This window comes from Heterodontus francisci, unplaced genomic scaffold, assembly GCF_036365525.1.
Source record: "Heterodontus francisci isolate sHetFra1 unplaced genomic scaffold, sHetFra1.hap1 HAP1_SCAFFOLD_1677, whole genome shotgun sequence".
Classification (NCBI taxonomy): Eukaryota; Metazoa; Chordata; class Chondrichthyes; order Heterodontiformes; family Heterodontidae; genus Heterodontus; species Heterodontus francisci.
In genome coordinates this window covers 28,198-43,049 of record NW_027141431.1, presented here as the reverse complement: position 1 = coordinate 43,049, position 14,852 = coordinate 28,198, and the positions used below count along the sequence as shown (strand labels likewise).

The window sequence follows — 14,852 nt, the reverse complement described above, 5'->3', positions numbered from 1 at the left end:
CCGGAAGGCCTACTCCTGCTCCTAGTTCTTATGATCTTATGATTCAAACATAGATGCATTTGTTTAGTAGTTTCCAGAGGTTGTGCTTTGCATCAGCTGCCTTTGAATAATACAGCACAGAAGGAGGCTATTCAGCCCATATGCTAGTGTAATCCAATTAGTCCCTCTGTCCTGCTTTTTCCCTCTAGCTCTGTAAATTTTTCCTCTCAAGGGCTTGATTTTAAGCAGCCCTCTACATCGTGAACTGTGGTGGGGGGTGGGGGCCTGAAGATGGCTCTGGATGAGGCCTGCCACGGACCTCAATGCCGGCAGGGCCCAACCTGATCTTCCCGGCAGCGGCAAGGCTCTGTGACGGCCCCCCACCGCCGATGGGTGATGGGACCACAATTTGAATATTCAAATCAATAAAATTAATTAATTTAAATATACTCACCCACGATCTTGAGGACTCACCATGATCTTTAGCGCGGCAGCTGGTACTCCCGTGCCTTCAGATCCCTGTCCGGGGATACGAGGCGCCACACTGGTGGGGAGGGGGGAGGAGGTAGGTTTATCAGTGTGGGGAAGGAGAATGGGGTCAAATAAAAGTCATGGGTGTGGGGGATGGTGGGTACGGTTGTACTTTAAACTTTGTGCAGTTTGGGGGAGGAAGGTCAGATGTTAAAGGTAAATGTTTTGGGGGGGAAAGGGCAAATAGTTCATGTAATTGTTATTGGGGGCTGGGAAAGAAGCGTTGGAACTTTATGTAATTCTGGGGGGATATCTCTTTAAAAATTTAAATATCCCAGCAGGGCTGACTGCCCTTTAAAAAGGGCGTCAGCACCTGCACACAGGCAGCTGACACCATCGCCGGGGACAGCCATCCCCCACCACGTGATTGGGGGCGTGCGCCCTGGCTATTTAAATGAGCCACTGCACTGAAGGGCATGCGGCCCGCATGGGCAGGCCACCATTTTTTGAAAGAGCTCATGGAATCCAGCCCCAAGTATTTATTAAATTCCCTTAAAAGGTATTAGTGAATCTGCTTGCATTACACTTGCAGGTGGTGTATTCCAGATCATAACAAATTGTTGCGTAAAAGACTTGTTCCTGATATCGCTTCAGGTTCTTTTGACAATTACCTGAAGCCTGTATCCTCTAGTTATCGACCATCCTGCCATTGGAAACAGTTTCTCCTTATTTACTCTTTGGGCCTTTGGAGCGATTTCAGAAAAACATCTCTCTGAAAAATATCAGCATGCAGAAATGTGGCTTTTATGTCAATTGATCTACACTCCTATGAATATATGGCCAAAAGGTTAAAAGATTTTTTAAGATTACTTTTCCATCCGTGGGAGAGTCCACTCGAACATCTATATCACCCAATCACTCTTAATCCCTAGCAAGTAGCCTCACTTTAGCCTTATAAGTCCCACCTGCAAGGACATTTTCAGTACAAATCCACTTCTGTGACAAAGCAGGTTGCCTCTTTTCTGGTAAATCAGAAAAAACTCCAAACTCTCTCCAACTATCTAATTAACTTTGTTTTGCCTCTCATATTAGTTTATCCTCAAGATTATTGACAGCCACCAAAACTTCATTGTCATGAGGACTTCTGCTTCTAGTTCTGTTCCGATACTGTTCTGTGGCCTTAATTTCATTATCTAATCTATTCAAGCTACAGCCTCTACTTTCATTTTTATGTCTGTCAGGACTGCTACTGTGAGATCTTCCTCTTGCACTATCGGAGGCTCTCTCTCTGGTACATGATCATTTTCTGATATAAGAGTCCGAGTTTTGGAGCTTCAGCAATACCTGGCATCATTCTGGTCCATCCATAGTGATGAGTGTTTCATGGTTAGCATGTTTCAGGAGGTGGTCACCCCACAGTTTAAGAGTCATAGAGTCATTTGCAGCACAGAAGGAGGCCATTCATCCCATTGAGTCCATGCTGGCTCTCCACGGAGCCATCCAGTCAGTCCCACTCCCCCACTAGATCCCCGTAGCTCTGTACGTTTATTTTCTGTAAGTGGCCATCCGATTTCCTTTGAAGTCATAGAATCATAGAAGGTTTAAGGCACAGAAAGAGGCCACTTGGTTCATCATGTCTGTGCCGGCAGTAAAATGATCCACCTATTCTAATCCCACCTTCCAGCATGTGGTCCGTAGCCCTGCCACCTACAGCACTCGAGGTGCATATCCAGACTCCTTTTGAATGAGTTGATGGTCTCTGCCTTAACTACCCTTTCAGGCAGTGAGTTCCAGACCCCCACCACCCTCTGGGTGAAGTTTTTCCTCTTCTCCCCTCCAATTTTTCTACCAATCACTTTAAATCTATGCCCCCTCATCACTGACCTCTCTGCTAAGGTAAATAGACCCTTCACCTCCACTCTATCCAGGTCCCTCAAAATGTTGTACATTTCAAACAGATCTCCCCTCAGACTTCCGAAGAAGGGTCACTGACTCGAAACGTTAACTCTGCTTCTCTTTCCACAGATGCTGCCAGACCTGCTGAGTGAATCCAGCATTTCTTGTTTTTGTCCCCTCAGACTTCTCTGTTCCTACGAGAACAACCCCAGCCTATCCAATCTTTCCTCATAGCTGCATCTTTCCAGTCCTGGCAACATCCTCGTAAATCTCCTCTGTACCCTCTACTTTCTGTAATGAGGTGACCAGAACTGCACACAGTACTCAAGTTGTGGCCTAACCAATGAGTTATACAGTTCCAGCATAACCTCCCTGCTCTTGTATTCTATACCTCGGCTAATAAAGGAAGGGATTCCATATACCTCCTTAACCACCTTATTGACCTGTCCTGCTACCTTCAGGGATCTGTGAACATTCACTCCAAGGTCCCTCACTTCCTCTAGGCTTCTCAGTATTTTTGCATTAATCATGTATTCCTTTGCCTTGTTTGACCTCCCCAAATGCATCACCTCACACTTCTCCAGGTTGAATTCCATGTGCCACTTTTCTGCCCATCTGACCAGACTATCAATATCTTCCTGCAGCCTACAGCTATCCTCCTCGCCCTCTACCACACGGCCAATCTCTGTCGTCCGCAAACTCCTTGATCATGTCCCCTACATTTATGTCCAAATCATTAATATACACCACAAAAAGCAGGGGACCCAGTACTGAGCCCTGCGGAACGCCACTGGAAACAGCTCTCCAGTCGCTAAAACAGCCATCAACAATTACCCTTTCTTTCCTGCCACTGAGCCAATTTTGTATCCACCTTGCTGCATTTCCCTGGATCCCATGGGATTTTATTTTTTTAACCATGTGGGACCTTGTCAAAAGCATTGCTAAAATCCATGTAGCCCACATCAACTGCACTACCCTCATCTATCTTCCTTGTTACTTCTTCAAAAAATTTGATCAAGTTGGTCAAACAAGATCTTCCCTTAACAAATCCATGCTGACTGTCCTTGATTAACCTGTGCCTTTCTAAGTGACAGTTTATCCTGTCTCTCAGAATAGATTCCAATAATTTTCCCACGACTGAGGTTAGACTGGCTGGCCTGTAATTATTCAGTCTATCCTTCGCTCGCTTTTTAAACAGAGGTACAATGTTAGCAATTCTCCAATCCTCCGGTACCACACCCTGTATCCAGTGAGGACTGGAAAATGATAGTCAGACCCTCTGCTATTTCCTCTCTTGCTTCTTATAACAGCCTAGGATACATTTCAACTGGCCTTGGTGATTTATCAACTTTCAAGGATGCTAATCCCATTAATACTTCCTCTCTCCCTATATTTATCACATTCAATACTTCACACTCTTCCTCCTTAACTACAATATCTGAATCATCACCCTCTTTTGTGAAGACGGATGCAAAGTATTCATTCATAACCATACCAATATCTTCCGCTCCTACACATAGGTTACCTATGGGCCATACACTCTCCTTAATTATCCTCGTACTCTTAATGTATTGATAAAACATCTTTGGGTTCACCTTGATTTTGCCTGACAATATTTTTTCATGCCCTCTCTTAGCTTTCCTAATTTTCTTTTTGATTTCACCCCTCCACTCTATACTCCTCTCGGCCTTCAAGTAGCTGTTTCCAGTCCACTTTCGCTAAATCACTTTTCAGTTTAGTAAAATTGGCCTTGCCCCAATTGAGAACTCTAACTCCTGTTCTATCTTTGTCCTTTTCCATAATTATGTTAAAACTGACTGAATTACGATCACTAACACTAAAATGCTCTCCCACTGCCACTCCTTCCACCTGCCCATCTTCATTTCCTAAAATTAAGTCTAAAACTGCGCCCTCTCTTGTTGGACTTGCTACATACTGGCCAAAAAGGTTCTCCTCAATGCACCTCAAGAATTCTGCTCCCTCAATTCCTTGCATACTAAAACTATCCCAGTTAATATTTGGGTAGTTAAAATCCCCTACTATTACTGCCCTATTGTTCTTGCACTTCTCAGAGATTTGCCTACATATCTACTCTTCTATCTCCCTCTGACTGATTGGGGATCTATAGTACACTCCCAGCAGTGTGATTGCCCTTTTTTTGTTCCATATGGCCTCACTTGATGAACCTTCCAACATATCATTCTTCCTCACAGCTGTAATAGTTTCCTTGACCAAAATTGCCACTCTCCCTCCTTTCTTATCCCCCTTCCTATCGCGTCTGAAAACCCTGTAACCAGGAACGTCGAGCTGCCATTCCTGTCCCTCCTTAAGCCATGTTTCTGTAATAGCTATGATATCATACTGCCATGTGTCTATCTGTGCCCTCATCTCATCTGCTTTATTTGCTATACTCCTTGCATTGAAATAGATACCCTCGTGCACTGCCAAACTCTTTTTTATTTGATTGTCTCTGCTTCCACCACCCCTGTGAGCAGCAAGTTCCAGGACCTTACCACTCGCTGCATAAAAAAATTCTTCCTCATATTCCCCCTGTATCTCTTGCCCAAAACTTTCAATCTGTGTCCCCTAGTCCTTGTACCATTAATTAATGGGAACTGATTTTCCTTGTCTAACTTATCTAAGCCTGTCTTAATCTTGTAAACTTCTCTAAGGAGAACAAACCCAGCTTTTCCAACCTAACCTTGTAACAAAAATCCTCTTGCCTGCAACCATTCTGGTAAATGTCTTCTGCACCCTCTCAAGGGCCCTCATATCCTTCCTGAAGTGTGGTGACCAGAACTCGACACAATACTCCAGTTGGGGCCTAACCAGAGCTTTATAAAGGTTCAGCATAAGCTCCCTGCTTTTGTACTCAATGCTTCTATTTATGAATCCCAAGATCCCACATGCTTTACTAATCACTCTCTCAATACGTCCTGCCACCTTCAAAGATCTATGCACATGCACCCCCAGGTCCCTCTGTTCCTGCACACTATTTAGAACTGTGCCATTAAGTATATATTGCCTCTCTCAATTCCTTCCGCCAAAATGCATCACCTCACACTTATCAGTATTAATTCTATCGTTCACCTTTCTGCCCATTCTGATAGCCTATCAATGTCTTGTTGCAGGTGGTTCATATCATCCTCACTGTTTGTCACACCTCCAAGTTTGGTGTCATTGGTAAATTTTGAGATTCTACTTTGTATTCCAAGATCCAAATCATTTATATAGAGCAAAAAAGCAGTCGTCCCAGCACTGACCCTTGGGAAACACCCCTATCTGCCATGCTCCAGTCTGAAAAGCAACCATTTACGCTGACTTGCTGTTTTCTGTCCTTCAGCCATTTTTTAATCCAATTGGACACTGACCTTCCTATTCCATGAGCCTCAATTATGTTTACCAGCCTTTTATGTGGTACCTTATTAAACGTTTCTTAAATCCATATAAACTGCGCCCCACAATCCCTTCATCAACCTTCTCTGTTACTTCATCATAAAATTTAATTAGATCAGTGAAGCATGATCTGTCTTTTATAACTGTGTGCTGGCTCTCCTTAATTAACTCAAACCTCTCCAAATGTCTGTTGATTTCTACCCTGATTATTTTTCGAAAACCTTACCCACCACCTATGTAGTTGCTAGGAATGTCCTTTGTCATGAGAGGCTTCTATTTTTTTTAAAAATGTTTTTAAGGACTCATATTTCGAACCACAGAACCTTAGAAAAGTTATGGCACAGAAAGAGGCCATTCAGCCCATCGTGTCTGTGCCGGCTGAAAAATAAATAGCCGCCCAATCTAATCCCACCTTCCAGCATCTGGTCCATAGCCTTACAGGTTCCAGCACTTCAGTTGCAGGTCTAGGTACCTTTTAAATGAGTTGAGGGTTTCTGGCTCCATCACCGATCCGTGCAGTGAATTCCAGACACCCACCACCCTTTTCGTCATGTCCCCTCTAATCCTCCTACCAATCACCTTAAATCTGTGCCGTCTGTTAATTGGCCTCTCCACTAGGGGAAACAGGTCCTTACTGTCTATCCAGGCCTCTCATAATTTTGTACACCTCAGTTAAGTCACCCCTCATCCTCCTCTGTTCTAAGAAAAACAACCCTAGCCTATCCAATCTTTCCTCATAGCTGAAACTTTCAAGCCCTGGCAACATTCTCTTAAACCTCCTCTGTACTCTCTCCAGAGCAAGAATGCCCTTCCTGTAATGTGGTGACCAGAACTGTACACAATACTCCAGCTGTGGCCTAACCAGTAATTTATACAGTTCCAGTATTAGATCCCTGCTTTTGTATTCTATACCTCGGCCAATAAAAGGAAAGCATTCCATATGCCTTCTTCACCACTTTATCTACTGTCCTGCCAATTTCAGGGACCTGTGGACATGCACTCCCAGGTCTCTCACTTCTTCTACCCCTCTCAATATCCTCCTGTTTATTAAGTATTCCCTTTCTTTGTTTGCCCTCCGCAAATGCATTACCTCACACTGCTCTGGATTGAATTCCATTTGTCACTTTTCTGCCCACTCAACCAAACCATTGATATCATTCTGGAGTCTGCAGTTATCCTCTTCACTATCAACTACACGGCCAATTTTTGTGTCATCTGCAAATTGCTCAATCATGCCTCCCACTTTTAAGTCCAAATCATTAATACATACCACAAACAACAAGGGACCCAACACTGAGCCCTGTGGAATGTCACTGGAAACTGCTTTCCATTTACAAAAACATCCGTTGACCACTACCCTTTGTTTCCTGTCACTGAGCCAATTTTGGATCCAACCTGCATCCCATGGGCTTTCATTTTACTGACCAGTCTGCCATGCGGGACCGTGTCAAATGCCTTACTAAAATCCATGTAAACCACATCCACTGAACTACCCTCATCAATCCTCCTCGTAACTTCCTCAAAAAATTCAATTAAGTTAGTAAGACATGACCTTCCCTTGACAACTCCATGCTGATTATCCCTGATTAATCTGTGCCTTTCTAAGTGGCAGTTTATCCTATCTCTCTTAAATTGTGAAAAGGATTCAGCTGGAAGCCTGAAGAAATGTTGGACTTAGTTTTTTTCACTGGGGTCATTGAAAGGACAAAATTGAAAACACTTACTGGAAGAATCAATGAGTGCTATAAACAACCTTTACTGGAGATCACCTGCTTTAAGATAAATAAACAACAGGAATAAAGAGTAGAGTATATGATTCACCGCATCAGTAACTGGGTAAATATTTAAATATATGTGACCTGTGGAGAAGTGGAACTACAAAAGACAGTGCACTCCTCCCACCTCGGTCAGAACACCTTACACCCTTTCTTGAATAAGGATGTCACATTTGCCACTCTCCAATCCTCTGGTACCTCCCCTGCATGCAGGGAAGATTATGGCAAGCCCTTCCACTATCTCCATGGACTATTTTTATTTATTTTTTATTTAGAGATACAGCACTGAAACAGGCCCTGCGGCCCACCGAGTCTGTGCCGACCAGCAATCACCCATTTATACTAATCCTACATTAACCCCATATTCTCTACCACATGCCCACCATTCTCCGACCACCTACCTACACTCGGGGCAATTTACAATGGCCAATTTACCTATCAACCTGCAAGTCTTTGGCTGTGGGAGGAAACCGGAGCACCTGGCGGAAACCCACGCAGACACAGGGAGAACTTTCAAACTCCGCACAGGCAGTACCCAGAACTGAACCCGGGTCGCTGGAGCTGTGAGGCTGCGGTGCTAACCACTGCACCACTGTGCCGCCCAACTATTGGAAGATGTTTACAGAGAAGCCACATGTCAAGTTTTATGGAGGTCAAGAGGTTGACTTTCTGCTTGGGGTTTGAATTGTTTTCAGTTCAGTTGGGGTGTGAACTGTTTTGAAGACAGGTGGTGTTTTGCCTGCCAAGGAAAAAGGCACCTCCAAATCATCTTTCCGGCACCTCTCTAAGAGACCCTGAGAAGTCCAGTGTGTCAGCTACTCTTTCCCCCTGTCTTTGGAAAAACCCTGCGATTCAAGTGTATGCTGGCTGAAACCCCAGATACCACATTTCTCCTGGAAAAACCCGCCAGATTAATTCTTGATGCTGCCTGAAAAGAACTGCTCCAGAAAAGATCCCAGTGACCAGTCACTGTATACCCAACCGCCAGACAAAAAGGGACAACTGACATCCTTCCATATATTCTTTTTCTTTTCTTCAAGAATTAGCAAGTATTTGGCCAAAGTACTTTTTTTTGTCTTTTTCTTGTAACAGATCTCTGCAAAGAGAATTTATGTATTTTTTTCAGTGTGTGTGTGAGTTTGTGTGTGTGGGATTTTAAAAGGGAACTTTCATATTTCAATGTGTGTGTTAATGCTTTGCTTCATTACTGGATAAGTGTTGTTTTATAATATACTGATAATTTTGTTGTTTATTAAAGAAACTTGGTTGGTGTAGTTTATTCTGGAATAAAGAGTAGAGTATATGATTTACCACATCGGTAACTGGGTAAACATTTAAATATATGTTGTGACCTGTGGAGAAGTGGAACTACAAAAGACAGTGCACTCCTCCCACCTCGGTCAGAACACCTTACACCCTTTCTTGAATAAGGATGTCACATTTGCCACTCTCCAATCCTCTTGCACCTTCCCCGCATGCAGGGAAAATTAGAAGATTATGGCAAGCCCTTCCGCTATCTCCATCCCCACTTCCTTTTGCAACCTCAGATGCAAGTCATCCGGACCAGGTGGCCTATCTACCCTAAGCACTGCCAGGCTTTTTAGTACCTCCCTTTCTCAATTTTTACTCTATCTATTCCCTCTACGCTCTCTGCTTCTAGCTATAGTTTGTCAGATTCCACTTAGTGAACACTGTTACAAAGTGCTCATTAAGTACATTAGCCTTTCCCTGCACCTCTAAGCATATATATTACCCGCTCTGTCCCCAATAGGCCCCACTCCTCCTCTTACTACTAGCTTAGTAGAAGATCTTTGGGTTCCCTTTTATGTTGACTACATTCTATTTTCATATTTTCTCTTTGCCTGTCTTTTCTTACCCCTTCACCTCCCCCCTCAATTTATTGCATATGGCCTGGTTCTCACTTGAAGAATTCACCTGACATGCATCATACACCCTCTTTTTCTGTTTCATCATAATGTCTATCACCCTCGTCATCCGAAGAGCCCTGTTTTGTTTCAATTACCTTTTGCCATTGTTGGAATATTCCTAGCCTGTATCTGAAATATCTTTTCCTTAAAGATAACCCCACCATTACAATACAGTCGGTCTTTGGTTGCACTCTACCCTTGCTAGATCCCTTCTCATTGCATTGAAATTAGCCCTCTTACAGTCCAGAAATTCTATCTTATTTTTTTCCTTGCATTTCTGCATTACTGGTCTAAACCTTATGATAAGATGATCACCCTTACCCAAGTGCTCCCTGACAGACACTTTGTCCACTTGGCCCACCTCATTTCCCACACCAGATCCAGCAATGCCGAGCAATGCCTCCTTTCTACAAGAAATGCTGGAATCACTCAGCAGGTCTGGCAGCATTTCTTGTTTTTGTTTCAGATTTCCAGCATCCACAGTATTTTGCTTTTATTATAATGCCTCCTTTCTAGTTGGACAGAGAACATACTGATCAAGTAAGTTCTCCTGAACATATTTCACAAATTCCTCTCCCTCCTTAGCCTTTACACTAAAATTATCCCAATCAATATTTGGGTAATTTAAGTTCCCCACTATCACCACTCTATAGTTCTTGCACATCTCTATGATTTATCTGCAGATTTGCTCCTCTATCTCTCTCTCACTATTTGGCGGCCTATAGAATACCCCTATTAGCGTAATGATACCCTTTTTGCTTCTCAACTCTGACCAAATGGATTTTGTCATTGTCTGCTCAATGGGCATCCTCCCTTTACAACACTGCAAAGTCTTCCCTAATCAGGACTGCCACCCACCTCCCCTTTTTCCTTCTCTATCTTTTCTGAACACTTTATATCCTTGTATATTAAGTACCCAGTCCTCACCATTTTAAGCCATTATTGCCACCACGTTATATTCTCATTCTGCTATTTGTGCTTGTAGCTCACCAACCTTATTCACCATACTATGTGCATTTACATACATGCATTGTAATCCTGTCTTTGCGTTCCTCATATTCAATCTATGTCTACTGCCATCCAATACAGAACTGCTCCCTTCTCTAGTATTGTCTAACATTCTCACATTATGCAACTTATTCCTATGTTCTACTTCTATATGCTGGTGCCCATCCCCCTGCCAATTTAATTTAAATCCTCCTCAACCACACTAGTGAACTTCCTCCTGAGGACATTGGTCCCAATCCTGTCGAGGTGCAACCTATCCCTTTTGAATATGTGCCTTCTGCCTTAAAACCGGCCCCAATGCCCCAAGAATCTGAAGCCCTCCCTCCTGCACCATGCCTCAAGCCACACAGTGATCCTCCCTCTCTTCCTATTTCTATTCTCGCTAGCACGTGGCACTGGGAGTAATCCAGAGATTACTACCTTCAAGGCCCTACTCTTTAACTTCCTCATATAAATAAAAGCAAAATACTGCGGATGCTGGAAATCTGAAATAAAAACAAGAAATGCTGGAACCACTCAGCAGGTCATGCAGCATCTGTGGAGAGAGAAGCAGAGTTAACATTTCAGGTCAATGACCTTTCGTCAGAACTGGCAAAGGTTAGAAATGTAACAGGTTTAAGCAAATAAAGTGGGTGTGGGGCGAGCAATAACAAAAGGGAAGGTGTTGATAGGACAGAGGGTCACAGAGAATAACTGACAAGAAAGTCATGGAGCAAAGGCAAAGGGTGTGTTATTGATATTTAGTACCCTGTTTAAACTATTAATTTTAATTAATACCACTGGTCCTGCTCTGAGCTTATACTCTTAATAACACTTACTGTTATCCTACCCCGAGTGAAAAAAATTTAATTTCCCAGCTCCTAATTTGAAGTAATACCCTACCTGCTGATTTTTCTCTCTCTCTCTCTGTTGCACTCTTTTAAACAACCTGCTAGTCTCTCTCTCTATACGATAAACTATAAAATCCATCTCAGTTTGTAGTTTTTATACGAATAAACCAATCAAGTCTTATTTTATATTTGATTAATTTAGATGAAATTAAAAGCTTACAGGTATACACAAGCTGGACAACTTTCTGTTTCTCCACGCCCTCTGTTGATTGTGTCACCATTCTGAATGTCACTTTTCAATTATTTATTCCCATGTTTGAATTGTCTCCAATCCCCGTTCAGGTCCCAATCCTTTCTCTCCGGTCTCCGACCTCCGCTTTGCTCACACTTCATTCCCTGTGTTCTCTGATTCCCGCATTGCTCCCGTTACTTTCTCTCCAGTCTCAAATCCATGCTCTACTCCTGATCTTTTCTCTCCGGCTTCTGATCCCCACTCTGCTCCCTCGCCTTTCTCTCCAGCCTCCGATCCCCGTTCTGTTCCTGCTCCTTACTCCCCGGCCTCCGATCCTCGTTCTGCTCCTTTCTCTCCAGTCTCCGATCCCCGCTCTGCGCGCTCCTTTCTCTCCAGCCTCCGATCCCCGTTCTGTTCCTGCTCCTTACTCCCCGGCCTCCGATCCGCGTTCTGCTCCTTTCTCTCCAGTCTCCGATCCCCGCTCTGTTCGCGCTCCTTTCTCTCCAGCCTCCGATCCCCGTTCTGTTCCTTTCTCTCCAGTCTCCGATCCCCGCTCTGTTCCCGCTCCTTTTTCTCCAGTCTCTGATCCCCGCTCTGTTCCTGATCCTTTCTCTCCGGCATCTGATCGCCGCTCTGTTCCTCATCCTTTCTCTCCGGCCTCTGATCCCCGCTCTGTTCCTGCTCCTTTCTCTCCAGCCTCCGATCCTCGTTCTGTTCCTGCTCCTTACTCCCCGGCCTCCGATCCGCGTTCTGCTCCTTTCTCTCCAGTCTCCGATCCCCGCTCTGTTCCCGCTCCTTTCTCTCCAGTCTCTGATCCCCGCTCTGTTCCTGATCCTTTCTCTCCGGCATCTGATCGCCGCTCTGTTCCTCATCCTTTCTCTCCGGCCTCTGATCCCCGCTCTGTTCCTGCTCCTTTCTCTCCAGTCTCCGATCCCCGTTCTGTTCCTGCTCCTTACTCCCCGGCCTCCGATCCGCGTTCTGCTCCTTTCTCTCCAGCCTCCGATCCTCGTTCTGTTCCTGCTCCTTTCTCTCCGGCCTTTGATCCCCGCTCTGTTCCCGCTCCATTCTCTCCAGCCTCCAATCCCCGCTCTGTTCCCGCTCCTTTCTCTCCTGCCTCCGATCCCCTCTCTGTTCCTGCTCCTTTCTCTCCGGCCTCTGATCCCCGCTCTGTTCCTGCTCCTTTCTCTCCAGCCTCCGATCCCCGCTCTGTTCCCGCTCCTTTCTCTCCAGTCTCCGATCCACGCTCTGTTCCTGCTCCTTTCTCTCTGGCCTCCGATCACTGCTCTGCTCCTGCTCCTTTCTCTCCGGCCTCCGATCACGGCTCTGTTCCTGCTCCTTTCTCTCCGGCCTCCGATCACGGCTCTGTTCCTGCTCCTTTCTCTCCAGTCTCCGATCCCCGCTCTGTTCCTGCTCCTTTCTCTCCAGTCTCCGATCCACGCTCTGTTCCTGCTCCTTTCTCTCTGGCCTCCGATCACTGCTCTGCTCCTGCTCCTTTCTCTCCGGCCTCCGATCACGGCTCTGTTCCTGCTCCTTTCTCTCCGTTCTCCGATCACGGCTCTGTTCCTGCTCCTTTCTCTCCGGCCTCCGATCACGGCTCTGTTCCTGCTCCTTTCTCTCCGGCCTCCGATCACGGCTCTGTTCCTGCTCCTTTCTCTCCGGTCTCCGATCACGGCTCTGTTCCTGTTCCTTTCTCTCCGGCCTCTGATCCCCGCTCTGTTCCTGCTCGTTTCTCTCCAGTCTCCGATCCCCGTTCTCTTCCTGCTCCTTTCTCACCGGTCTCCGATCACGGCTCTGTTCCTGCTCGTTTCTCTCCGGCCTCCGATCCCCGCTCTGTTCTTGATCCTTTCTCTCCGGCCTCCGATCACTGCTCTGTTCCTGCTCCTTTCTCTCCGGTCTCCGATCACGGCTCTGTTCCTGCTCCTTTCTCTCCGGCCTCTGATCACGGCTCTGTTCCTGCTCCTTTCTCTCCGGTCTCCGATCACGGCTCTGTTCCTGCTCCTTTCTCTCCGGCCTCTGATCCCCGCTCTGTTCCTGCTCCTTTCTTTCCGGCCTCCGATCACGGCTCTGTTCCTCCTCCTTTCTGTCCGGTCTCCGATAACGGCTCTGTTCCTGCTCCTTTCTCTCCGGCCTCCGATCACAGCTCTGTTCCTGCTCCTTTCTCTCCGGCCTCCGATCACGGCTCTGTTCCTGCTCCTTTCTCTCCGGCCTCCGATCCCCGCTCTGTTCCTGATCCTTTCTCTCCGGCCTCCGATCTCCGCTCTGTTCCTGATCCTTTCTCTCCGGCCTCTGATCCCCGCTCTGTTCCTGTTCATTTCTCTCCAGCCTCTGATCCCCGATCCGCTCCCTCTCCTTCATCTCCAGCCTCTAGTCTCCATTCTGCTCCTTTTGCTCCAGTCTTCGATCCCCAGTCTGCTGCCTGTTCTTTCTCTCTGGCCTCCGATTCCAGCTGTGCTCCTGCTCCTTTGTCTCCCGTTTCCGATCCCCGCTCTGCTCCCACTTCTTTCCTTCTCGCTTCTGATCCCCGCTCTGCTCCCTCTCTTTTCCCTCCATCCTCGATCCCTGCTCTGGTCCTACTGCTTTCCCTCTGGCCCACAATCCCTGCTCTACTACCTCTCCTTTCTGCTCTCCATTCCCCGTTCTGCTCCTGCTCCTTTCTCTCCAATCTCCAAACTCCACTTTCCTCACTCTCCTTTCTCTCCAGTCTCCGATCCCCACTCTGCTCCTGGTGCTTTCAGACAGACAGTGAGGGACTGGATGACTGCCAAGCAGACCAAAAAAAGCAAGCAGGTAGTTCAGGTGGTTGAGAGCATCTTGCTTTCTAACCTGTATTTGATTCTGAATACTAATGGGGCAGAGGGTTTCTCTAGGAAGTGCAGCCAAAGCCAAGACCATAACACTTTGGGTGTACATGGAGGGAGAGGAAATGTCCGAGAATGATAATTAGAGGGGATTCCATAGTTAGGGAAGCAGGCGAGCATTCCAGGATGGCATGGTGCCACCCTGGTGCCAGGGTCAAGAATCTGCAGAACTTTCTGGAGGAGGAAGATGAACAGCCAGAGGACATGGTCCATATCGGTATCAACGACATAAGCAGAAAATGTTTTAAGGCCCTGAATGCAGATTTTAAGGAGTTAGGAAAGAGATTGCGAAACAGGACCTCAAAGGCAGTAATCTCATGATTACTCCCAGTGCCATATGCTGGTTGAGTACAGAAATAGGAGGATAGAGCAGATGAATGCGTGACTGGAGAGATGGTGCAGGAGGGAGAGTTTTAGATTCCTGGGGCATTGATACCAATTCTGGGGAAGGTGGGATCTGTACAGGCCAGATGGGTTGC

The 14,852-nt window shown here is 45.9% G+C and overlaps 1 protein-coding gene across 1 annotated transcript; it reads right to left on the bottom strand.

Moving 5' to 3' along the window:
* Nucleotides 1-11,830: 11,830 nt before the first annotated feature.
* Nucleotides 11,831-13,870, bottom strand: LOC137363371 (trichohyalin-like). The gene has a single exon (XM_068027227.1). The coding sequence runs from the start codon at nt 13,868-13,870 to the stop codon at nt 11,831-11,833; it is 2,040 nt and encodes a 679-aa protein (XP_067883328.1).
* Nucleotides 13,871-14,852: the final 982 nt, after the last annotated feature.